Below are 27,674 nucleotides of genomic sequence, written 5' to 3' on the forward strand. Positions count from 1 at the left end.
TATTGTAGCCGACATACATACCAGCTCATTTTGAGTGAACTTTTATTCCGTTTTCATTGGGTAGTTTTATTATCTTCCGTGGACCTCATCCCTTTTCTACCAGTCAACAGCCGAGCATGAAACAGGAAGTGCGGGGCTAAGCCGCTCGTGCTTCCTCTAAGGAAGTTTTTTTTTTTTTTGACAGAAGCAAGCAAAGCGAAAACAAAACGCAACTGTGTTGTTAAAATTGTATACGCTCATGCTTAAATGTGTTTTTATAGAATGGTCATATGTAATGCAGGCGTGTTGATGTCAATTCATGTTAAATGCCCTGCGCGTGTACGTGTGTGTTGTGCGCGGTCGTCTGCGCGTGCTCGTAGACACCCCAGTGAACTGAAGGCAAGTGATATTTTTCTTTATTCAAGTACTTACATAGAAATAACAAAACAATTGCATTACAACAAACTGAAGTGCCAAGTAAACAGGGGAGCACATCTCCCCATCACAAGGATATAGTAAAATTCATTTCAATATTCAGCTCATCATAAAAGGACCTTATTATAAGGTAATAAAAACATGAAATAGGCTAAAGACATCCACAACATTTTTAAACAAGACCCCTTGTTTTCTTTAAAAAAAAGAAACAAAAGCCAACAGAACAGTTATCCCAGTGTGTGTTTTTTCAATTGTCTGTCTTGAATTGTTGTTGGGGTTTATCCCATTTCACCCAATGTGACTTTTATTTTCATGCATAATAAAGAAATGAGCACCGCCCACAGCATCTGACTGCAGGCAGCACTTTGGAACATTTCCGTGCACATGCAAACATGAGGATATACTGTAATGAAAAGGAAAACACAACACAACAGAAAACAGTGAGTATTGACTCCATCTGAACACCATAGTGTCACTGTTGAAGACCACAAAATCCCTGAAGCCACCCTGTAGCCCATAAGATGACATGAGTAGCCTATAATATCTACACATTATTGAAATCTCTTCAGACATGAGTTTATTGTTTTGTTTTGTTTTTTAAAGAAATCCTGTTTTTATTAATTGTCAAGAGTGAACCCAAGCCTGTTGCCCTGCCCAAGTCCAACCTCACGGAGACTAACAGTTAAACACAAACATTAGCACAAGTCTGCCTTCAACCGCAAGCGGACTGAGGTCACATTTATGATTTCTTGCTCCTGTGGAGTTCTCATCACATATTGTTTTTGATCAGCCAACCCTGCAACCCAGTTTGGCACAAAGATGGCTGCTGATGCTGGCTCAGAGCCAACGTGGAGCAGAGAACAAGGATGAGGCAAATTCCAATTTCAGAGCGGTCAGCCGCCCACTTTTGGACAACAGAACATAAAAATACATAAAATAAATTAATCTTGGAGAAGCACTATCAAGATGGGGTTGATTCTGAGTTGACATATATCTATAACATTCACACATTACACACAAGGATTATTGTTCAGCCTGTATTGTTGTTCAACCACCAAACTATATTGCGGGAGTAGGATGGAGGGGATCATATAAATTTTACAAAATCTATTTGTCCATTACAAAAGTGTCACAGAACAAAAGTGACAAACACAGTGAGATGATAACTCTGATGAAATATTGAGTTTGCAAAGTTGTAATTACATGGCTTCATTTAGATGTGGAAATAGTTTGGTGTTGTCTCCGCCTCACACTGCATCATTCGTCAACAGAAAGCAACATAGACACAGTTTTCTCATAGAGGAAGCCACAACCTATATATCATAATTGAAAACATCCATTCTGACTCGGCAAAGTGTTAAATCAAGAGCACACAAGAGCATACTTTTTTAGTCAAATAAATTCAAAATGAGTCTATAATGATCAGTGTCCAACATTAAATTATTCTAGGTAAACATTAAAGATAAACATTTTGTATTTCCTATCAGCTCATGTTCTACATAAATTATATTCTTTTGTGCTGACTCCATGAGGCTGTCTGCTACATGATGTTTACATCAGGGTCCACTACTCATTGCAATACCAATCGAATGTTTGAATATTAGTTATTGGCATCAGAAATAAAGAAATATGTGTAATCTAATGTATATAGAATTACATTTTAAGATAAAAAAAAAAGTTTAAAGTTTTCATTTCATTTGAATAATCTCAGAAAAATTCCGTTGACCATCCATGCAATAAAATAACATTTTTGTGTGATACAACTATTGATTTACAGTTAGATGTTAATGGGTGTGTAGACTTTTAAACTATCTGAAAAAGTGCAAGGAGGTCTGCTCATTTAACCGAGTTGGTTAGTTGAGTTGAGAAAGGCTCTCTGAGGCCAAATTAATTGGAAAATAAATGGACACTTGCCAGGAAGCTCAGCAGTGAAAACTGGTTGTTACAGGAAAGGGAAAGCATGGCCTTGGAAGCTCATTTCTGTATGCACTGTGTTCTCTGTGGCACTGCTTCTCTGAACATTTCTTTTGACCTTTGCATTTATCAGTCAGTATCCTCTTCAAGTCTCATTCCCGCCTGTAACTGACCAGAACAATATATTTTTTCCAGTAGATAACAATGTTTACATTAATCCTCTGCTGTGCATACACCCCGCACACCTTATAGTCTGAGACGGCCAATAACCAGATTTACTGTCAGTCGATGAGATACATGTTTCTTTTGTCTGTTGTTTGATCAATAAACTTAAAATCAGATTCCATCTCAGCATGTTGACAAGGTCCTCAAACAATATATACAGTAAAGGGAGAAAACGTGAATGATTTGTTTGAGAATCTGTTACCAATATTTTTGACATATGGATTTTATACTAGTCTTGACAGAAGTAGGTACCTCATTATTTAAAATACAATGACTTATTCACGCTTCATTTTCAAAATTTTCTGTTTTCTATTCATTTTTTTTTTTTTTTTTTAACAAAAGTATAATAAATGTGAAGTGATTGATGAAAAATGCAATATTGGAATCTCAGTTATGACTTTTTTGATTTTGCTCCAGAGAGCCATAATGCATTCTTGGAGAAAAAGAAACAACCCTCACATAGATCAAATATTTCTTAAGAACAGCAACTATGCAATCATCAGTAGTATACAGATCGTATACTACTATTATCAGTAGTATCAGCATCAGTATCAGTAATAGTGGTCTTTGATGTACATTTGTCAGTATGGTTATTATTCACTTTTAAGATCCTATAGAAGCCATTTACCTTAACAAAATGCTTCACTGACTGATCAGAGAACTAATAGGAAAAAAATTATTAAGGATCCACATGTGAAAAATATTGGCCGGAATTTAGTTTCAGAAAGGATCTAATCACTTAGTCTCAGACAACAAGAGTGTTTTCTATACAATAGGGGCTATGTGTTAATTGAAATAACTGCTTGCGACTATAATGGAGATACACAAAATGTAAAAAAAAAAAAAATCTTGTTGTTTATTCAGAGACCACATTAGTGCTTCCTTAAACCAGTTACCACTTTAAAGCGTACAGATGGTGCAAATGTTATTATTCTTTTTTTTTCTTTTATGGAAGATAATACACCATACTTGGCACTATTGTAGCGCTCCAAAAAAATGTTTGCAATGACCTATGACAACAAAATATTCTGTATTATAACTACATTACTAAAAAGCTTTAAGACACATTCCGCACAAGCATTCAGTCAATTGAAAGTTCTTGTTTATGCAGACATTTGTATTTACATCGTGTGCATGAAGGCATGCACATATATGCACAATTTAATACTGAGTTATGGTGCATTTGACATTTGAGTACAAAAGTGAAACTTCTACTGTAGCTACCTGCATACATGTTTGTATACTGTACAAAAACAACAACTCCTTAATTTACAACTCAGTCTCAGTCTCGCTGTATTAGAAAAGATGTAAACATGGATTTGGACACTTTTTTTTTCATTTTCCATATGCTGCTCATCTTTTGGTGACTTAGTCTTTTTACACTGCGAATCCCTATTCATCTTTGCTTTCATGTACTGCTGGTTTTTGCAACCCAGTGTCATTTATTTAAGTAGTTCAGTCTGTCTAACTGTGCTCTTAGTTCATTTGATTTACCGGTTGGTGGTGTAGGAATATATTGCATATAATTGCAGAACTCAAGAAAACTGAAAAAATGAACAGTATTGGTGAGCTTTTTAAAAATAGCAACAGAAATTACAACACCACATAAAGCCACCATATAAAAAGGCAACAAAAAAATACACAGTGTCTCTCAGTGACTACAAATAAATAAAGTATTGGCAAAGGCATTGATTGCTGCAGGCATGTTTGTTTTATAAGTTACAGGACAAGACATTGTTTGCTCTGTGTAACCAAGTTCAGTCATTATCTAGATTTAACCAAATTGTGCAGATAAATCTAAATCCGAAATACATGTTTGAATCACGTGTGCTAAGCTGATATCACTTCTATGTTTGGCAAATGTCAGGCACAATAATAAGAACAAGGTTGGCTGTATCACCACAATACATTTGGCACATTCTTTTGAGAAAACAACATTCAAATAGAAAATAAAAACACGACACCTTAACAAAAAATAAACAACAAAAAGACAGTCAAGTGCCACTAATAAGGTATCCATGACAGTACACAAATATAACCAATTGCACTTTTTAAACAGCCTAATAAAATTAATGCATACCTCCCAGACAACTCACCCTTTAACAAAGCTCCATTATAATTTTGTCTGTTTTGACGCCTATAGATTCTGGCTGCCTTCCAATTTAGAAATTCTCAGTAAAATTTACAAATGTGTATCCACCCCAAAGACCTATAGATACACGGTGGCCTTATGGACAGAATGTGCCATGGTGCCCGTCTTTGTGCTGGCACTGTGTTACAGTAGCTGAGGCTCTGAGTTACTTTCCCCTCTCACTTAAACTAAAGGCATCCATCTCAAAATAGAAGGAACTGAAAAGAGCAGTGGGATGTAAAAGAGAGGAAAAGAGTCACCTATTTATCTCATAGTGGATGTGATCCCTTCTTCCTAAGTCTCTTTATTGGGCATGGTGAGGGTCCAGTCCAAGTGCACATAGTGACGGTCATGACGTTCCCACTGTCGGCCCCCCACAGGAGCTGGGTGGCGAGCTGTGGCTCCCAGCTGCCCCACTGCTCTTGTCAGCCGGCTTCTTGTCCTTCTGTTTCAGGTGAACCTTTGCGTGTCTCTTTCGCTCATCACTTCTGGCGAACTTGCGTCCACAGAACTCACAGGAGAAGGGTTTCTCGCCTGTGTGTGTGCGGATGTGTGTGGTCAGGTGGTCACTCCGGCTGAAGGAGCGCATGCATATTCGGCACTGGAAGGGTTTGTGACCTGTGTGGATGCGAAGGTGACGTGTGAGCTCGTCTGAGCGTGAGAAGCGTCTGTCACAGTTCTCTGCCGGACAGGCGTGCGGCCGTTCGTGGACGGGGGTTTTGCTGGGACGGTTGGGGTACTTCCTCGGTCGGATGGGTTTGAGGGTGAGAGTCTGTGGCGGTGGGTGGTGCTGAGGAGGGTGCTGCTGCCCGCCGATGAAACCTGGGTGAATCTGCTGCTTATCTTTGAACGCTCTGATGGTCTCCAGAGGTGTGATGGGCGGAGGGTTGACTCGGATGGGGTCCATGGTCTGGAAGGGCTTGTGCTCCATCACCCCAACCTCCCCCTGATGGTGGAAAAGGTTGTAGTCAGGGATCATGGAGAAAAGGCTGCCATCCATGGAGGCTTTGGATGTGGAGTGATAGTCATTGCCAGGGTAGGCTAGAGCCGTGCTGGTGGCAGGGCTGTGGTGGAAGGAGACCTGGTCCTGGTACAGGTCACTGCAGGTGGAATAGGCAGGCAGTGGCGGACCATAGACCTGCTCCATATCTGACGTCTGTCCGCCCATGCTGGCTGCGGAGGATGATGTCTGTGTCGTTACCGTGCCGGGTGATGGAGAAACGCCCAGGATCCCCGCGCTGACGAGACTGATGATATTGTTATCAGAGCACCACCCGGAGCTGCCAATGCCACCTGACGGAGGAGTGTCAAAGGCAAACTTCCCCAGATAAGTGACAGTCTGCCCGCTGCGGTTGGACTGGAAGCTGGATCCATACTGAATCTCTGCGGCTGCTTTCTCGCTTCCCATGCCCAGATCCATGATATTATCTAGACGAAAGCAAATAAAGAACAGGATATCATGAACAAACCATCCAGAGGGTTTCTCAACATTTCAAACAAATGCAATCAGTTTTAAAAGTGATAATGTGGCACAAGTGGTAAAAATCAAAGTCTAGAAAATGTACTTTGTCAAGCTATATAAACTTGATGAGACAGTCCTTGTTTGTCCGAAATTCAGCTTCTCTGCATATCTCTGTACCAGTGTGCCAACAAGAGATCAAAAATAAAAGAAGTCCAATGCAGTTCATAAAGAAATGTGAGCGCTGTCAGACCTGTAAGTTAAGTGAGTGACTGCTGCATGTGAGACAGTGGTGTGTGTCTCTCTCTCTCAGATCCCACAAGCTCTCATAAATCAAGACCTAAACACCCCCTTTGATCCAGTCATTGTGTCCCTCAGGAGGACAGCCAAACTGAATGGCAAGATCTGATTTCTTTACAGCAGGGAGGATTATATGGCAGACGCCACATCTATCACGCTCAAGGATTCAAAACACATTTGCAGCAAAGAACATCTGCACATAATGGGGTTACATTTTTTAAGTGTTTCCTATCCGATATCTGCAATTGGTGAGCTGAGCGACATTTTTCACAAAAATTCCCCAGATATTTTAATTGTACAGAATCTTCACACTGAGGACGCACACTCGCGCACACACACATGCAACTTTTTTTCCAAAGATGCAATAAAAAACGCAGAATGCACATGTGCTTAACTGAGACACATTTACATGCCGATCATGCTCTGAAAGCTTATTGCGAGATGTTTGAAAATTATTCTTTCTTTAACAGAAAAAATAAGACGTCTCTTTTTGTTTGCAGGACGACACACAGGGGTGCTTATATACTCACTCCCAGTAATTACAGCCTGCTGGAATTTGGCTTAAGGCAAATCATAATGAAACAGAGCAAAATTACGTATATTGCACAGTGTCATTCAACACATGTGGTACATAGGAACAATAACACTTTTTTTTTTTTTTTTGGGAGTGGGTGGGGGGGTGTTATGACATTTAGCAAAGAAACCTGCTGTGGGATTTTTAAAACAGATTTAGGGGCATGAAATAAAGTCCCCACTCTTTTCTTATAGGTCAGTATGGAAGAGCAGAGCACACACCTGCTCCACCTGTAAAAAATCACAGCATGGACCTTTAAAAATGTATTTGTTATGTGCCCCAAAATAGCATACACACCAAAATGACATCTATAAATTCGAGAGTTTATAATGTATATTTCATGAAGATGAGACATAATTAAAACACCTGCCCTCTGCAGCATCACCACCTTTTTTCCCTGTTCAGTTTTATTCCGTTCTCTTTAAATATGTCCCGATTAAAAGGTCACCTATAATACATAAGACGAAAAATGTAATATTTTCTGTGTATGTCATGAACTTTAAGTCGCTTATATTCAATTCACCATATTTCAAAAAAAATAAAATAAAATACACAATCTGTACGACGTGGCGCTGGGATAATAAAATAACGCACACTTCTTCAGAAAATAAGGGGCACATATTTAGGGTCAAATTTAAACTGAGGGTTTGTTTTAATTTGTGAACAAAAGGGCTTGAAGATAATGATGGATTTTCGAACTAAGTTAGGCAAGGTAAATGTAAATCGTGGCATCACATGGCGATCTTCGGGAAGATTTCCTATATTTCGTGCGTCATTGACCCATCACCTCAGAAGGTGAGCTTGTACAATTAGTGATTGATTTAACGCCTGAGCCGCGCCGACAAGTCATCTATATGCACTTTACCAGATATATACGTCCATGTGGATGAAGCAGTAAATCAATCCATATCTCCGGCCTCGCAATTTATTGAATATAAGACGGTTCAGGGGCCCTGGCGTCTAAATGTGTTTCATATAGGGAAAAGCTGCCACACACGCCTACTAAAACCCAATCTGTGACATGTTAACAGAGTTGTGAATGAAAGTCATTGTCTAAAGTAGTTGACCCATCTTTGCGGTAGGATATTAGTTTATTAAATCAGTTCGACCGCACTCATTTGACACATTTTCTCATAACCCACGGATTTCAGTTTCAGTGAGGAGCCGACTGCGTTTTTAGTGGACTTTGCGTAAAACAGCCTTTCCCCCCCCACAGCCGTTCGTAACACATTTCCTCAAACACGCTTCAGCTTTGGAGAATTGAAAAAAAAGAAACACCATAAATACGTTAGATTTGCTCAAAATATATTTTTTTAATTGATTGTGTTTTTAAATAAAAGTTTTGATGTAAGTCCAGCTCTCTTTCTATCACGTTGCGTCTCAAATCCTGACATTTCGGCTACGGACGGGCAGAAAGGAAAAAGAATAAAAGGAAAAGCACACGGCTATCATCAAAGTAAGTCATTTTAAAAGGTGTATTATATTCACAGTGGGGAGTGTTTTACACCTGACCCCGAAAAAGTACTCAGTACGGGGATCTGCCTTTGTGCGCAACAGCCAGAGCGCAAACAGGTGCTCCAAGCCCCGAGACAACTGTTGCCTTTCCGCGCACATCGCACCTTGAACCACTTTAATGAAAACAAGAAAAAGTAAATGAAATTCTTACCTGTGTTCATCTGTGAATAGTGGTTAATAGATTCCGTATTGGTGAAAATATTCATAGACGTCGGGATGTCCTCTTCTGGGTAGAGACTGTCAGGGATCGTGTTTATTAAACTGCTCATGGTAAGAGGGAGCTTCTCCGCTAGTTTCCCTGTCATAGCAGTTATATTCAGTCCGACATTTATAAAGGACAACGCGCAGGTATCCACAAAAAATACAGCGGGTGTTCTCGAAGTGGAAAACACAGGTGTGGAGAAAAAAAAAACAGGAGACAGGAGGCGCACGGATGGATCCTGTTGCTGTAGCTATCCAAGTATCCCGCGGAGGACGAGCAGCGCTGGTTATCTCCTCCTGTGTGATCACAGGCTATTGTTGTTATTAATCTGATCACAGTGGAAGCTGATGGGCTGCTTGTGGGGGAATTTGAAGTCTGTGAATCAATGGAGGAGGTGGCGGTGGTGTTGGTTGCACAAGAGCGGCTCTACTTGCTCTATTGGAGCTGGATAGGGGACTCCAGTTTGCCTGTATTAAATAGGGGGATGGAACATTTGCGTGACGTAGATGACCATATATGGACAGAGCACCCAGCGCCAGGCTCTCCGCGCGTCAGTCTGTGGAAACTACAGTGGAGGCAAAAGGCTCCGACAGATAGATAGATAGATAGACAGATAGATAGATAGATAGATAAATAAATAGAAAGTTAACTAAACCCAGCCGTCCTTCTTCGGGATGAACCGTCGGTTCTCCTCTGTTCCCGTTCATGTGGACAACAAGTTAATCTATTATTGTCAGGCATGATATCCATCGTGGACCATCAGACACACTGGGGGCTTTATATGCAGCTGTGTGTGAGAGAAAGAGTGTGTATGTGTGTGTGTGTGTGTGTGTGTGTGTGTGTGTGTGCGTGCGTGTGTGTGTGTGTGTGTGAGGGAGAGGGAGAGAGAGAGACTGCTTTATGTCCATGTACAGTTTGTTAACATTCACCAGCACTGACTAATTCCTGAATGATGTTTTTATCGTCTTAACTCTGAAAATAACTTTTGCTCCCATTTAACTCAAATAGAGAACTCAGTCAGGGAGCACTTTTCTGAAAACAGGTTGTGCCGTGCTGTATTGCAGCACACGTGGTTCACAACCAGTTTACATGCAGCAACATTTACAAAGACAGTAATTGACGGAGTTAATCGCTTGTAAATATTGCATGCGCTCTGTAAATCCACGGACTTGCTTTGACTTGGAAGCCCTAGTGACCGCTCTAAGTGGAAACTCCAAATAAGGCAGTGTCCGGCCCCGCCCCCTTCGCGTCTGTATTTGGACATGCGAGTTCCGGGTGAAGTAGTAGTGGAAAAGTGATCGGAAGCCACAGACGTTCAGAGAGATGTCAGTGGACAAAGCGTCATGGCTCGGGTTTTCACCAGTTTGCCAACTTCAGAGAGAGAAAAAAAAAAAACTCACTCTGGTTGGCTCATGATGTTTGCAAAAATACACATTGATGATTCGGCTTGTTACAATGAAAAGCTAAGAGTTACTGTGAGGTAATTCACGGATCTCACGTGTATCGCGAGCACTGTAGCTGTCGCGTCCGGACAGAACAGTTTAGTGAGTTAGTTTTGGTTCGGGCTTCACAGATTCCACGCTGCAACCACATAAAACACACAGGCCTTTTCAAAAATACAGAAAATATTGAATGAAGTGTCAGTGTCTGAATATTCAGACCTGAGAAATTAATAGTACCTCAATGAACCAGAAGTGTAAACAGAGTGTGTGGGAGAATTAGTCTGAATCATGCTCTGTGTTTAGGGGGCTTACACAAACAGAGCAGCCAGTGATCTTGTGTTTCTCATTACCACAGGCAAGTCCTCCGTGTGTGTGTGTGTGTGTGTGTGTGTGTGTGTGTGTTTAATGAGCAGTCCTATGGTGGGCAGTGAGGAGTCCTCCCAGGGTGTCTCCCCTCCTCTTCTTCTACCTTCAATCAGCAGAATAGACAACAGTGATCCTGATTGACTGGATTCCAAATTCGACTCTATCATGTCCGGTCCGAAGATAGATTTTAAGAGTTGACTTCATCATTCTGCCTCATTCTGACTCACTCTGTAAACTGGTTCTGTTTCACTTATTGCACACTGATCCTGACATCACAAGTTAAAACAGTCATTTGTCATGTGTTTGTTAACAAGCCTGAAGGTGGAAGTTGTCGCCCAGGCAAATTGTTTAGTTTATATCTACTGTTGCACATTTTGTCCCTGTTTTAGCTTGTTGATGCAGTCACCGTCAAATCAGTTGTAGGCTTCTAACATTATGTTACGAATCTGTTTGTGACATACATTCACACAAAAAGACAAACATACTTTGAATGGGACACAACGGCTCAGAAGAGCATTGTAAAATTCTGAAATACCTTCCGAGCTGACTTAACCCCAAATACCACAGATCTCCGGAGAGTGAGTGTGTTAACATGTGAATTTATCCCTCAATTGTATAGCTATACATAAATAAACAAAGCCAGTAATATATGAGGTATACTTGGTTTGGATCATATAAAAAGGAAACCAGACAGCATATGGCCTTGTAAAACTGTTATTTATATTGTATTTATTGCGCATGTTTGGATGGGACACAACAGTTCTGGACAACTTATTAAATATGATATCTATCAAGCACTCTGCTTCAAGACTAATGAATATAACAGTGTTAAATGGTGAAATACCTTCTGAACTGCCCCAACAAAAAATACCACAGATCTCTGGGGAGAAAGATGTGTCAACATATGAATTTATCCCTCAATTGTATAGCTGTAAGCAAACAAACAAAGCGAGGAATGTGTCAGATATACTTGGTTGGACTAAGTGACTGGGTAGCCTGACAGTATCATGTAATGGATGATGATGGCATGACCTATGGCCTTATAAGACTATTATAAGCTTGGAAATGGTAATATTTATTAGTCATTAGAGTGTTAGAGTGGCTGAGACAGAGACACCATTCCCCCGATTACAGGACACTGTACCATCAAAATGATTTTGAAGCTGTTACTTTAAGGTTAAAAGGTTACATAATGTTGCTTTAACAACAAAATACCACAGATTTCCAGAGAGTGAATGTGTTAACATATGAATGTATCCCTTTTTTTTTTTTTTTTTTAAGATTTTTTTCGGCATAGACACCTTTATTAAGCAGTAGACAGAGAGGAAATACGGGAAAGAGAGGGGGATGTGACATGCAGCAAATGACCTCCGGCCGGAATCGAACCGGGGTCGGCTGCGTATATGGCATGCGCTTTAACCACTCACCATCTGCGCGCCATGAATTTATCCCTTGATTGTATACCATGACATAATCAAACAAAGCCAGGAATTTTTTATATATATACTTGGTTTGACAATGTAATGCAAAACAATGCTAGGACCTATGGCCTCATAAAAAATATTATAAGCTTATACAAGGTAGTATTTGTTACAGGATTATGGCCTCTGAGTGCCTGACATCGTCTGTTGTTCCTATTACTTCGTCCACTCTACAGTATGAAGTTGCACAGTTGATCAATGCAGTGGGAGAATCCATGGAAAAAGGGTGCCATAAGTACGTTGTTTATGGATGCAAAGCGATGAGAGGATCCCCTCAGGTGAGGCTGAGGTATTATGTTACTCTGGGGAGGCATTCATGTCGCTCTGTGGTTGGAAAGTTGGCCAGCTCAGCTGGAACACCTACCTGTTGTAGGCTTATTTCCTCGACTGTGAGCTGGGTCACATGGGGCATGTGGTGTCTGTCGACGGGTGGCGGCATTAGATCTCTTTGATTGCAGTGTCCGGGCTCCTTTGCATACGGGGATTCCATGGAAGCACAAGCTCCTCTTAAAGCACTGTGGAAAAGTAACCAGGCACTGTGGATATATAGTCAAATTAGTTTTGTTTTTCCAAGCTTCATGGGGAAGAATGAAATTGTTGTTCCTCGCTCTTAATTAAAGAAATCTTCACAGTTAATATGCAACTAGTAACTTCACATCCTTTATTATACATTAAATTTTTCATACCTTTTTTTTATTATGACCATGTATACTAAGGAATATTTTCTAATGAGGCTGACCAATCTGCCAATAATGATCCAAAAATAATATTAAAAAAGTGTTAAATTGTGAGCAAAAGTGCCTTTTAACATGACATAAAGGGAGTAATTGTTCCAAATAATCGTTTCCTATTAAGCTCAGTATATTATACACATGAACATCATGAAGCCTGTCCCCAGTCACTGCTAACTTCTACATATGTGCAGAGTTTAATTTTTACCATTAAGAGGAGAGATACTTTAGACACAAAGCCAGTGCAGGTACTTCAGCCAAATTGCACCTTTTAGAGGTCAAAAGGTTGTAGGCACTTGAGTCTAAAAACAAAGATTTTCATGTGAATTTCCTTCAGAGGCAGGATTCAAATCTCCAGGTGGGCAGAACTGTGCTTAATGTCTGCGGTCAGATTTGCAGAACAATTCCAGTCTGTTGGGGTCAAACACGCACTAAAAATGCTGCAAAGTGGTCAGCAGACAATACTGTTGACATGAGTTGAATACACTCTCAAATCCATTTCACCACAGCTCACAATAAGTGATAAACTGCAGAAATTCTCCAGTGAAATAAATCTTGTTCAGCAGCAGATTGGAAAGGAGAACGGAGACTCAAGTCATCATATGCATATTAGATCACTTAGTGCCGGTTAGGCAATTGAATTGATTATACAAATTCCTTTTAATTAATGTAAGTTTGAATAAATTAAGAAAATATTAAATGCCTTTCACATATCATCAGGGGATGTGAGTCGTTATATTTCTCAGAGAAGGCAATATACTGTGCACCGTTGAACTACAGCTGTCAGTTTTTCTTAATCAGAATATTTCAACTCTCCTGACATTTGGAGTAAAAATAAACACATTCAAGGAAGCTGAGTGGCAAAGCCCAGCTGTTTTGGCAGGATATCTCCGAGATATAAAGGAGAAAAAAAAAATGCACAGTGTATTTGGAAGTACAAATCTTGGCATTTCAGTGGTGTACTGATGGATTCAAGTAGGTGGTTTTTTTGGAAGAATGCTCTCCCACTTGGCATGCTTCACAATGAGTGTGGAATTATGCTCCACTTGCCAATTGTTAAAAATGTGATTTCATAAGTCAAATAAAATGGGTAAATCAAGGTCAAGAGCGATATTCCGACCGACGGATACTTAACATTTTGTTAAAAAGCAGTGGACTGTCTGTCTAACTGTGCGTTGTTTTGGCTGCTTTGTTTGTGGACGCGGCTGCTTTGACTGTTAAGTCGGGGAAGCAAACAAAGCAGAGGCAGGACAATCTGATCAATGATCTCCCAGAGTTCATTGAGAGGGCACATTGGGGTTTACCAAGGCTGGCTTAACCACCAAAGGAACAAAAACCTCCGTTACCTACTCCTGCCGAGCCCACTGATGAGACACCAAACTAGGGTCAATGAAACCACCAACTAAAGATTGATCATGAGAACATCAAAGTCCCTCATGTAAATCCAGCCCTTTTCAGACATCTGGGGTATTGATACAGCCCCCTCCCAGAGGAGAGTTGCTGGTTAGAAACCAATATTCCTCATGGAGGTACTCTGACCCACCCTCTACAAAGACCCGTGAAGTCTGAAAAATATCTCCTCGTGAAAGGGTTGAAAAGTTTATCCGCAGCATCCTCTGCAGACCTGCCAGGTGGGCCTCTAATGCAACTGTCCAAAGTTCAAAACGGGTTCATCGTCCCAAAGTTACATTCAAGGACACTTCAACACGTGTTAGAGCAGCTTTCACTTCAGAAAAAAAAAAAATCAATCAAGAACCTGAAAGTAACTCAATGTTTCCAATCGGGGTGAGAGTGGTCAATGGAAATATGATAAACATTACACAAACAGCAACTTCCCTTCACCGAATACACCACAGGCCCTGCAGCCCCTCCCCCCTGCCCTGTCACTCTGTAGAGTATTTTGGTTCAAGTTCCACTGCGGCATCCGGCTGTGTTGCGGTCTTGGTTTCACCTCCCACTTCCTTTTTTTGGCCCTGACGTATTTCCGCCCCTGAATTAGAATCAACTCTTTCCACACCAAGTTGTGATATCAGGCCGTCTTCCTTCTCTTGCCGAGAGTGTTCGGAAACTAATAAGAAATCCCCCGTGGGGTCAAAATCTATCTCCCAAATCCTTCGCTGCAGACCACATTACAGATTTACAGGGCAACATCAAAACCCGGCAGCTGTTGTAACACAAAGAGGAAATCTCTCTCGAACTCAGCGATAAGATAGAGGCAAAGAGGGCTGACCCGTTGCAAGCTTTGAAGCACTGATGCTTTTTAATACAGAGAAAAGTGGGGAAACATCTTGTTTACTATCATTGTACTGATATCTTTCAGGCATCTGAGCATCTTCAGTCTTTGTAGTTTTGGGTGAGAAACTGCAGGGTGGCCACAGGCTCTCCCAGATGAAACCTTGCGATGAAGGCCCGAAGATCCCATTTACCTGTGGGAGGATGACACATAAACAAATAAATGTATTAACGTCAAGAGATACTTGGAGGTGTATTTAACTCAAAACCCAGGTTTATTTTCAATCCGATACATGCAGGTTGATCAGAATAACTTGAAGCAGTTAAACCTCACAAGCTTATTAGACAGCATCCTAACAATATATCCTACATACATTTAGTACAGACTGACTGCAATCTCTGGTGCATGACAAGAGTATTTCTCATGACCGTTCGGCCCATGTTTCAGGGATCTGAGGCCTAACTGAGCAGCACATGGCTCTGGGATGTGAGTCACTGAGAACAGCACTGCTGAAAATAAAACATGTTGCTGTAATGATGGAGGTGGGAACGCAAGGACGTATTGGCAAGAAGATATGATTCAATCGCCTGGACTGTTTTTTTTTTTTCTTCCCTCCCCTTTTAAACAAACACCAGACGGCCATCCGGCTGGTATGACAATATCACTTCTTAGATTTTGACAACCGCTGATTCCCTGCAGCTTCCCCTCCCCTTAGAAAAAAAAAAAAGACAAATTCACAATTATCATTCCAAGGCAACAAAACCCTGCGTGCTTTAAACTTGCAAACTTCAACAGATTCCAAAGAGGATGAGTGTATGTTTGGATGTACATAAGACAATGCCTTGCTCCGTAATCCAGGGAATCGCTGACATTCTGGTATTTCCGTATGTGGAGTAATTACATGAACAGATGCTCAAGAAAAGGCTAGGAAAGTTAATCTTTTGAAAAGAAAGCCAAGTATTGAAAAGTCCAAATCTGTAGAGAGAATGGTCTCACAGTTAGGGATTCAAGTCTGACTGCCTGGATTGAAACATTACTGCTTTTCACCTCTGGCTGCAGCTGCTTTACAGGCCTTCGCCGTGGCTGTTTTCGCCATCAGGGAGTCACATTTTGTATCCTCGGTCATCATGGAGGAGATCTTGGAGAAGAAATACACATCGCTGCTGCCACGCACCATAAGTACACTCACCTCCCATCGATGCAGAAACACATCACAAGGATTATTTTTGTATTTCAGCGGCAATGCACCAAATGGGAAATTCTGGGCCGATAATGATGTGATGCATATGATGATATCTCTTAATATCCTTTTTCCTGTGGAGGCAGGTCCAAAATTGACAACCACCGAGCGCCAAATTTAGGCCACCACTGAAACAGTCATGTAATTAAAAACCATACTGAGACACACTTCTGTCCTCTGCTGTCTGTCTGTGTCAGAGTTTAAATCAATTCTTAATGTAAACTTTTGAATCAGAGAAATCGGTGGCAGTATCCAGCCCTATATTCTTGACAGAGAAACACAGAAATCTCCATGATATAAAAGTAATGTAACTGTAAAAAAAAAAAGTAATTCAGCCCTTCTTACACTGTCTTTATGAAAGTACAAATTCAATCACACAAATGTATAAAACATCCTTTACTATAACCTGTTTCCACATTAAAAATATAATTTTCAACAGCCTTTTAAGCCCTCTAAACAACTATCTACTTAATGAAAATATTTTTCATTACTTACATAGCCTTAAAGGGGCTCCTTGTAACTATTTACATATATTCTTATTTTTTCTATTGTCCTAATGTGAGCAGATTGTAACATGACCAAAATAACGAGACCCTCCTGTCTCTCCTGGTTGTCTATACAACCCTGTGGACGATTTATTTAATGCTACTGGACCCTGGATTTCATTTTAAAGGAATCAGGTCGGTTTTTCCTCAACACTCCAAAGGATGTGACTTGATGCAAATTCTCCAGTGCCTCTCTTCGCTCCGCTGACAGAGAGCAACAGTAGCTAACGTTAGTTTAGAAATGGAATGAGATGACTGGCTTCCAGCGCAACACAGAAGTTCCACTGAGCCCCTTTAGAAACTGATGGCAGGGATGTCATGAGCCAGTGGCTCATGAATGTGATAGCACAAAAACTATGTTATATAACAGATAAAAATCGGCCAATGCTATCGGTGATTGTCATCCTATTTCCCAATAGGCCAATAGCAGTCATCAAGGAAGAACACTGGCCAATGATCACTTTTGTACTTTTTCGCAGAATATATTTCTGTATGTAACTCAAATGGAGAAGTAGAATGTTTAACTTGAAATGACAGTATTAACAGATCATTATTCAACTGTTTTTGGGCTTGTGCCCCCTTTCTGGTCCTCCCTACATATTTAGCTTATGGGACTGACACCCTTTGTGTGTCTGGGGTTTGCCATGAGGTAAGGTCAGGTCCTGAGCTCAGCTGGGCAAGTTGATGAATAATAACTGGGAGATGAGCAGATGAGTACCTGTAATCTTGCCAGCTCTTTTCTGTGAATGAGGATTGCCTGCAGAAAGGTCTCCAATAATCAAGTGAGGGCAATGGAGTCAAGTGACCTGTCTGTATGTTGGGGCATGGCCCCAGTGGCCCCTCTGGCCTATGCTTCAGTGGGAGATAATGCACCGCCTCTGCAGATGCCTAAACTCCCCTGCATGTCCAGAACAAAGTCCCTCACCCCTTAGAGGAAGCACTTAGCTGAGGGGTGAGGCAGCTGGGGGACAACAAACTTTACACTGAATATAGGGATATAGTTCACGAGTCATGTGGCAGATTTCACTCTCATGATAGTCATGCATTAATAGTCAAACTTTCGCTTTCCGTTTTTATAGAGAGACTCTGCCTTACACTGGAATATGGTAACATTTCCTCTAACGAAGAATGTCACACTAAAGATCATCTTATTGTAGACTAACGATCAGACGGAGAGTCAAAACCAGACGCTGCTTGTAAGGCTTTACACACATAATCCTGTCTAAAGCTGTGCAATCATTGGGCGCAATCCAAAAGGAGGCAAATTCACAATATCTGGTGCTATCACGCTGGCTGGTACCCTGCAAATGCCTAGACTTACAAGTGACCTTAAAATAGGCTGGTGTCTGTTTGTAGTGCAGAGACGTGTTTCCACCTCTCCCATCTGCCGGCTCATGGAAAGGACAGATAGTGTGGGACCTGAGGGCGATGTTAAAGTCTTCCTGCCTCCCCTTTTGTTTCCACCTTGCGTCTCCGTCTGGGTATGGCAGGAAGATCAGGACCGCTGTGAGGTGACACAGAACTGCTACATTTAGTGGTGTGGGCGGTGTCCCTGTTAAACCTCTTATAGTCTCTCAAAAATACTCAAAACCAAGTGATCCTGTTCATCGCTGTAGAGTGAGAGGAGCCATATCAGGGTAAGAGCTTTACTGAGCTTTATCATACAAAATTCATAGTCATTATAACCCTAAAATCGCGAATGTCTTCGTGGATGATAGAGGTCAGGGGTCAGCCTCAGAGCAGTCGTAGCTCAATTAGAGATACTTCAGCAGGGCAGAGGAATGCTGTCGAGGGACCTTAGTTGAGGATCGGTGTCCCACCGAACTGTATCTCAGTTCACAGCCCGCAGTCAATATACAGTAGCGGTAACAAAATTCTGTCGCTTTGCGGGGACTCATAGATATTGATTCTAAAGGGGTTACTAAGCATTTTTCAACTGTCACATAGCCGGAAAATGTTAATGTTAAATGTTAATTCATCGTTCCCTTCACATTTTGCTTGATAAATGTCTCAAATGGTTTAATCAATTATCAGAATTGTTGTTGCTGTCAATCAGCTAATGGAATAAAGTAACCGTTTCAGTTCTCGCTGGAACTAGTTCAGGCTTTTGAAACGATCTGCTTTCTCTTAAATATAATGGAGGTAGACTGCGCTTGGCTTGTGATGCTCAAAGAACCAACAACAAAGAAACAAAGAAACAAACAAACAGAACATTTGAAAAACCTGACAGCAATCTCTCTTTCAAGAGATCTTGACCCGCTGATTGAAGGTAATCCACAGAACTTGTTGTGAGCAGTTTCATGTAGAAGTATTTCCTTCTATCAAATTACACCCGCCAACCGAGAAAGAAGCCTGCATCTACTCATGGAGATACTAGCTAACAAAGCTAGTAAATGTTACAGCCAAGCCAAGGAGGATACCATTATTGCTTCCACAAGAACAAGCCTCTAAAACATGTTCAATCAAGTTTGCTTTGAGCACCGCAAGATTGGCCATCCAGTTTCACTGAATTGGAGAGAAGGCAGACATTGCTAATGCAGATGTCTCCCAAATTAGCAACTTGCATCAAAACAATCTACAATGATAGAAAGCACTTTAGGTAAAGTGAGATTTTGATTTGAACTGTCCCTTTAATCTGTGATCATTTTCTTGATCATCCGATTAACCACTTGGTCTATAAAATTGTGAGGAAAACGCCACAAATGACAATCATTATTTCCCAAACATCATTAAATACCACGTTTTGACATTAAATTAATGGAAAGGAGTTGTAGCATCTTATTTTCAAGGTAGTTCTATGGACACAAATACAAAATAAAACACAAATATATAAACACAACGTACACTGCAAATGCAGAGATACAGACAGCTAACTCACCCTCTTCCATCATCTTTATATCTTTTCAACAAACCAAGTTAATTCAGCTTACTATCACATGTGAAAAAGAAGAGCAGAGAAATCTACTTCTCAAAGTATTTGGGAGCTAAGCTAGGAAACATGTGGCATTTTTGCTTAAAAAACAATAAAAGAATGATAAATCAGTTATTTGATTATTGTTTTAAAACTCTACTTTGACTATTTATACATTCAATAAGTCATTCTCATATATGTATAGATAAGGGAAGTTGAGGAAAAAATAAGAAACTTTTACCTCGAACCTGAAAAATAAAAAAATAAAAAAACAAGAAAAAAACAAGAACACACAACCAGCCAAAATTCGTAACGTCAAAGTGTTCCCTTTAAGGCAACCGACTCCTGGCTGAAACTCAGGCCTGCTGTAGCAACCAAATCCTGGCTCTCTTGACTCCACGCAGCTCTGATTAATGGTAGAGGCTGTGGGTGGGTGGTAGACATGGATCTGCCCATTACCACACTGCAACATTGCAAATGGCTTCAATTACTGTGGAGTGTGCTGAGCTGGCAGTAGGGGCTCTAGGAGGCAAGATGAGCAACGTGCACCATCCAGCAGCTAACTCCACTGTGATCCATTCATTCACACAACATGATCGTCACGTACATCCTCTCCCTTGTAATTTACCGTGAAAAAATTGAGGCAAAGGGACAGAAGGGAGAAGTGATCAATTTCTAATCTAAGACTTTTCCTTTATTTTTTTGTTTCTTATCAATCCAAAGTATCTGCTGTGGTCCCTTTCAGAAACAGGGCTGGATGTGTGAACAGTGTATGTGGGCTGAAACAACACCAGATAGCCTCTCTCAAGGCCTCGGCGTTTCCCCTTCCCGGCCTCGTAACACTGTTTCCCTTGACAAACTGACTTGGCGGCACTAGACAGTAGCAGGACATATTGAGGGCTTGCCAAGTGGCTAACAAGTATCACGAGGGCCTGTGTGCCCACGCCTGCCCCCCACCCTGGCACAGGGGCAGCCTCCAGTCAGGGACAGCCTTCCTGAGCCACAGTGAAGGGGATTCCCTTCGATCACGCCCCTGTGCCCAGTGCCAGGAGCGCAGCCCCCCTGTGGTTCCTTGTGTAACAAACCAGCTGTCTCCATCAGATCACTGACCCACATTCATAACCTTAACACAGGAGGCACAGCAGACTCCCACGGTTTCCAACAACAGTCCTGCTCTACCTCTCATTGTTCACCCCCGTTCACTACTCAAGTGATGGTCAGAGATGAAAAGAAAAAAGACGACAAATTTGCGACAAAATTGAGTCAATGACTGCGCTACTGGAAGTGGAAAACGATCATTAGGAGTCTCCCACCCACGACTAAATGCTCTCCCTTTGCAAATCACATCAATTAATGTCATGGGCTATGAAAAATGCTCTCTGTGTCATACCACATGGAGGGAGGACAGACGCTAATAAGTGAACATACTTAACGGAGGAGGTGGGGAGACATGGGATTCCCTCCGTTCCTCTTGTCTGTGCGGGAATACCGTCCTCATCGTGGCCAAGCGGAGGGCGAGAATAATACAGCAGGTACAGCATTGAATTCAGCCAAACCAATCAAACTGTGAAAATTGAATATTTTTCTATTCATAAACCATGACTGGTCTTTCATTCTTAATATGACACGCGGAGTCTATTTCCATTAGCCTCTTTACAAGGGCAGTTATCCTCTCCAGAATTGACCCATCAAATGAAACATTTGATTAGCCAAGAGTGAATTTCTTAATTTCATTTCCCTTGAATAGAGAGAACAGTTTGCAGGAGAGAGGAAGTACAACAGCGGGAGTTAAACTCATCCAGCAGATTAAGGATGGGTGGATCCACTCAGTTCAATCGCTTCATAATGTGGGGGCAACTACTGTATCAGAGCTGGCAGCAGAAAATGAGTGTGCTCCAGTTTATTTTGCACCAAATAAAAATACATTAAAATATTCTAAATAGCAGGCTATTATTCATGCTATTATTTTTCTTCATCTTAACCACTTCTGACACAGTGAAAACCCAAACAATGTGATATGAGTTCATCTCAACCTCCCCAAATGTAAGTTTGAATACATAAAATACTCCAAAATACATCTCTTTTGACATTTCTTTTTCCATAGTATTCAACATCAAACAGACCTCAGCCTAATGTGCCTGGATTGTTTGCTGACATAGCTGTCAAAACTTCAAACAGCAGAGACTGGCAGCTCCACTCATTCACGGCCGCAGCGATTGAAGTTCTCAAACCGCCCTGATCTCAACTCAAATCACCGGCTGTGACCTGAGTAGAGCAGACAGACGGGCACGCCCCCCGTGAGCTACTCTACTGTATATCCAAGTGCAGTTGCCCACCTTCAGGAGACTTTTCTTCAGGGGGAGGAAAAGTAGAGAACACCTGAAGTTTAAACAAAACAATAAGTCTGCTTTCTGCAAGACAAACGCAGTTGTCTTTTCAGAGACAAGCAAAACATTGTTTTGATGATAACAGGAAGAGAGATCAAGGAAATGAGTACATTAGAGCCAAAGCGATACTGGAACTTGGGGCAGATGCAGATACGGACATTAGGGAGAAAATAAATTAATGTGCACCGATATCGATATATATCGGTGCACATTAATCAGCATTCAAACATTCAAAACAAATGTTAATGCACCCAGGTTAGCTGAACATCTGATGGTAATGGGCATCCTAAAATAAATCAAAATAATGCAGGTACAATAGTCAAAGAGCACCGCCACCAATTTTGCACAATAAAGTGTGTTTACAGGTCTTGGAGAGTAAAACTGCATATGTAAAGAAACTAGTATAAAGCCTTTTGTGGCACAAGAGCAAGCACAATAATTATGATAAATGCCTGCAGTGATGTGCTTTTAAGAACCTGGTTTGTACGTTACCTACAATGCAACTTAGTCACTCACTGACATCGCTGGAGGTAATTTATCAGTTTACATGCAGCTTCCTCTAAAGCCACAAAAGGCTTTAAACTACTTTTTTTCAAATTTGCAGTAGTTCTCCCCTAGACCTGTAAGCACACTTTAATGTGTAAACTTGGGGGAGTTGCTCTTACATGTATGTGTTTGGTGGCGGATTTTGGGGTTGCTCCTAGAGAATGTTTTACATTATTCGATAAAAACAAATATCCAGTTTCACATCATGTTGCACTGGACAGACAGACTGTGCTCCGAGCTCCAGCCGGGCCACAGGCAGCATGAGAAACGGACTCTGTGTTTACAACATTGATGATCAGTACTCACATGCTGTCAAAGTTGACTGATAGTGTAGATGAAGAAGGAAGTTTAACATGCTTCAACCACTTGGAGTTAACAACCCGTCCATGTTCCAAAATAGGGCATTTTAGTATCAGGACCAACTATTATCACCATCTGGTTGCTACTGTTAACATCCACCAAGATGCAAAAAAAAAAAAAAAAAAAATGCAATACTGAATTATTTGGTGGGTATATACATGTTCATGAATATACATTTATATCCTAATTTCCTGTATAGACATGTTCTAAGTCTGTGCAGCATTAAGGGGTTTATAAATTCTCATGTTGTTGTGTGACATTGCCATATTTGAGTACATAAGCAGATAATAAATAAACAGCACCCAAAAAGCTTACTGACATAACTGATTAATTTAGTCCACTGAAGACTAACTATAACGATTAGGATCTTGGAAAAGTCAGTTAAAGTTTAATTAGTGTTGACACATTGATTTTTCATTTATTCTGCTTAGGTAGTGCCTTAAACAGTTTGGGTGGCGTGCCTGAACCTGATAATAGTAGGAAAAACCTGACATATCCACTGTTAATAATAACTGACATGAATGATAAGGACTTCAGGTTCGGGAGAGGTTAACGAGACATGGTCAGGCAGACTCGTGCAGGTGTGTGTGGGAGCCAACAATACGTGTCTTGGCCCTGCAGGCATTAACACTGCAGCAGACTTACTCACTTACCTCATTAACATTTCCCCTGTTAAATTTAAGAATTCATAAATAAACTCAAATGCCTCGATTAAACACTCATGATTGTTGGTTTTGTGAAATGACGTGTCCCAGTTGAAACACAGTCACAGACCACAACCTGGGCTTAAAGATGGTTAGAAGGAGACTGGCTGGATGTGTCCTGTGACAATATATAAAAAATCAAATCACTAATATTAGCAGCCTCAGTGGCATCGTGGATACATTTGCTGAAACCTAATATGGAAACATTTCACTCTAAATAAAGGATTAAGCCCACTCACGCAAATGATGCAATACCTTAATGAATCTAATGTTGTGAAATGACACAACTTCCCACTGTATGTCAGAAAATATAATAATCTACTTGCTACTGCTCCAAAAATAAATGCAAGCGCCTATAAAGATTCTTAAAAAACAACACCTGTAACCACAAAAACCTATGATGAGAAAATGTTGGAAAATGGACCTTTAATGCCTTGGCGTAATCTTTCTATTGCTGATTCAACAACTAACTGTTGGCAGTTGTGTTGATCAGTGTTGGTATATGATAGATGATACTGCCAATAGCTCTTGTGGAGTCATTACCGCGGGACAACTTCTCCGGCTCGGTGAGTGACACTGGTGTGTCTGGAGGCTGTTCAAACAACATGAACTGGTAGCGGTGCAAACCAGACTTCTGTGGTGGGGTTGGAGGAGAATAGCCTGCATGGAAAAACAGAGAATTTGAATCAGGAGAGCTGAGATTGTACATAGCGAGATATATATGATGTTCACAATGATGCAAATAAATCTAACAATGGGCTAAATTATTTTCCTTGGTCAAGGCCCAGGTTTGTTTTTGTCTTTTTTTTATTATGTACAATTATGTACATTTAAATGCAACAACATGCATGTGCCTTGGCTTTCTCAACCTTTTAAAGCTATAAATAAGTAAATAAATAGATAAAAGAATTTAAAAGATAAAAACTATTAAAGAAAAAAAATGTACAAGGTGTACAAAAAAACCTCTAGTTGTATGTGGATTGATTTTCAGATTAAGAAAACTGGGCACTGGAAAGGGCTGTAGATCCACAAAATTCTCATTCCTAGCGTTCTTCAGTCACTCTGGGTTTCGGGCGATACAGTCGGCTACAGTTTTTCTTTGGATAAATGTTTCAAGATCAGATATTATGCAAAAGGTACTTTTTCATGGCTTTTTGACATAAATATGTATAGACTGTGTGTCTACTGACCCACAAAATGTTAGAAAAAGACCACCTTCTCCCTCTTTTATCTTGCTACAACTATCGGCAAATGTGTGTTCCAAAAAGCCAGTCTGAACTGCCTCCCCAGGTGACGTCCTATTGGGGTTGGTTAAGCACCATCACCAGCAGGGTGACCAATGTGTATCATTGTTAATTCCTTGCTATTACCAACTCTTGTAACACAAAATTGACGAAAGTACAAGCAAAGTATGCACATGGCTTGATTGTTGGCTGGAAGAACCAACACACAATTCATCATGTACTTTAACTTCTATTAAAGGAGCCGAAGAGAAGCATTTGAGAAATTGCATAAAGATCCTTTGGACTGTCATACAAAATCCAGTCCTTCACAAAGAAATCCAGCATTAAACCACCTAAAAAAAATCATACACAGGCTTGTGTAGGCAACCGAGAGAGACGGGATATGTCTAGTTTTTTATGTCACATTACAATCCGCTTACAAATGGACAATAAAGAAGTGATACATAATACATGTAAATTGCTACAAATTATTAATCTAGCATCTTTAAATGTATCTTGAACAGGAAACTGACAGCAACTGGAAAGCTCTTTCTCAACAAGGGCCGGCACAAGGCAGAATGCGTTTTAGAACTGAAGCTCAAGATGGATCGATACCGACTGTCCGTGACCCAAGGTCTGACTCCATTCGCCATTTTTTTGCTTATTATTCTTTTTGGCCTTTTTCAAGGCTTTATCAATAGGACGGCATGAAGTGTGACAGGAAACAGGGATGACAAGCAGCAAAGGGCCACAGATCGGATTCAAACCCTGCAGCACACTCTACCAGCTAAGCTACTGGGGCGCTCCTTTTTATGTTGTTTTACTGTTTATTCTGCAGATTAGCCTATTGAACTTAGCATTAGCATGTTGGGCGACTATTGTGGCTCGCTTTGATTGTAAGCCCACATGCCGGAGCAATGTCAGTGTATGTAATATAAGGGGAAGCCAGAATGTCCATGAGAAATTCTGTGAAAGCAGAGTAGTAGGTTTGATGTGGGTCATGATGCTTTTTGTGGAACATCATATTGTAACGCAAACCCAGCTGGCTTTGTTGTTTGATGAAACCCCCTTCTGCTCTATGATCCTCGCCAGTATGTGTTTGTATGTTGCTGATGTATGTAATTTTACTTGACAGACATGCCCTGAAGGTACACATGTGAAAAAAATAAAATGGTCTAAAGGAAACAGTAATTCCTTTGCTTGGCAACGTTGTGTAACTTTGAATTAGCACCAATTTGCTAAAAACACCATCATCAACACACTCTCTTTGGGTTCATATCTGACTCTCAACTCTACATTGCAACTGTTACATCCATTACACTCAATACAATGTTTGATAAGGAGTAAAAATAATCCTGATGCAAAGGGTCAAATATGAGCAATTTAAGTTAAACTGCTGAAATTAAAAAATAATTTTGGGGAATTAATCCAACTAAAATATACATGATCTCCCAGGGTATACTGTACCACCAAGTAAATAAAAAACATATTTACAGTTTGTAAATAAAGATGCAATGAGTACAGTAACAAAAGGCTACAAAATGAACAGCAAGTTGAAAACCATACTTACCAGTGAGGGTCATCCCTTGTATCTTGCCTTTCTTGAGTTCACCTCCCTGGTTATTCAAAAAGAGTCAGTCAGTCAAAGTAAGTCAGATTTATAAACTATAGTTAATTCAGATCTGGAACAACAATCTAAAAAAAACATTTGACAAGAAGACAGTAAAGAGTGCATTCTTACAACACTAACATAATGCCACTCATCTCTTAGTTTTGTGCTCTCACAGCCAAATATTCTGTGCTCGCTTAGCTCAGCGGTCAGTCCTCGAACAAGCACCCACTGTACCAACGAGAGAGAGAGGCTGCAGACGCCATTTAATTCCCAAGCCAATTTTATTTGGAGCCAATTTTGTTACAGTCTAACTAAATAAGACATATATTGTAACAGCAAGGGATTTCAGCACGCATAGATGCAACCAATAGTCAGACTCAAGTGACGATTGGGAAAAAGGAATCACTTGTTGCTGGTAATTAAAAAACTTCATCGTTAGAGGAAGTGTCACTTCTTCGAAGTTGTTGATTCAAACACATCAAGGTTAAATATCTAAAGATCTGTTGTATTCATATACAGACAAAAGTGAGTTCCCAAACAAATTAAACCACGGAGCAGATTTCCAGGTGATAATTTTCCATATTATTATTTGTATATTAACTTCCTGTTGCCTAGGAACAAACACCATGTAACCTGATGTGAAGCGCACATATTTTTCATAAGCATTTCTTTTACTGTATATTTGTCAGGTTAAACTCCCTCATCCCCAGGAAGCACACAGTCAGGCACCTCACACTGCAAATTGCACACAGCAATGTTTGTTTAATAGACTCGGCTGCTTACTGCAAGACGGTTGCATCCTTGAGTGGGAGGAAAAAAGGACTGAATATGTTGTCTGTGAAATGGCCCAAAACCCACTTGAGGTAAGCATGGAAGTCCCCATCACAAGCATCAAGTCTCTGGTCCCAGCACCTTTTCTCCACACACAGGCTCCCCCCACAGGGTGACAAAGGTACTGTGTTACTAGACAGCATGTGAGGACAAAAGACATGCAGGACGAGGAGCTTTTGTCTCATCAAAATTCAGTTTACTGGATGAAAGAACCGAATCAAATCCAGTTTGTAACAGTATAGAAACCTAAATCTGTGTCTCCCAACTCAGAATATGCAATGGAATTTTGTGCATCTTGGGAATAGGGTTGCACAATTAACCAAATATT

General features: G+C 40.6%; 3 protein-coding genes across 3 annotated transcripts in view; all 3 read right to left on the reverse strand.

Annotated features, from left to right (window-relative positions):
* Window positions 1-161, reverse strand: part of bin3 (bridging integrator 3) — a 33,294-nt gene extending 33,133 nt beyond the window's left edge. Inside the window, exon 1 of the mRNA XM_030415858.1 lies at window positions 22-161. Coding sequence (XP_030271718.1) covers window positions 22-29 — 8 coding nt within the window. The 5' untranslated portion in view covers window positions 30-161. The remainder of the gene's footprint in view (window positions 1-21) is intronic.
* A 217-nt stretch (window positions 162-378) lies between these two features.
* On the reverse strand, window positions 379-9,172 carry egr3 (early growth response 3). The gene is given in 3 exon segments (XM_030415857.1): window positions 379-5,054; window positions 5,057-6,112; window positions 8,684-9,172. Coding segments are annotated over 3 exon segments (1,311 nt in total). The 5' UTR covers window positions 8,838-9,172; the 3' UTR covers window positions 379-4,953.
* A 5,815-nt stretch (window positions 9,173-14,987) lies between these two features.
* pebp4 (phosphatidylethanolamine binding protein 4) overlaps window positions 14,988-27,674 on the reverse strand; it is a 63,781-nt gene continuing 51,094 nt past the window's right edge. The window contains exons 5-7 of the mRNA XM_030416123.1: window positions 26,474-26,519; window positions 24,224-24,340; window positions 14,988-15,180 (exon numbers count right to left, since the gene is read on the reverse strand). Coding sequence (XP_030271983.1) covers window positions 15,089-15,180; window positions 24,224-24,340; window positions 26,474-26,519 — 255 coding nt within the window. The 3' untranslated portion in view covers window positions 14,988-15,088. The remainder of the gene's footprint in view (window positions 15,181-24,223; window positions 24,341-26,473; window positions 26,520-27,674) is intronic.

The sequence above is a fragment of the Sparus aurata genome, chromosome 5, assembly GCF_900880675.1.
Source record: "Sparus aurata chromosome 5, fSpaAur1.1, whole genome shotgun sequence".
NCBI classification, from domain to species: Eukaryota; Metazoa; Chordata; class Actinopteri; order Spariformes; family Sparidae; genus Sparus; species Sparus aurata.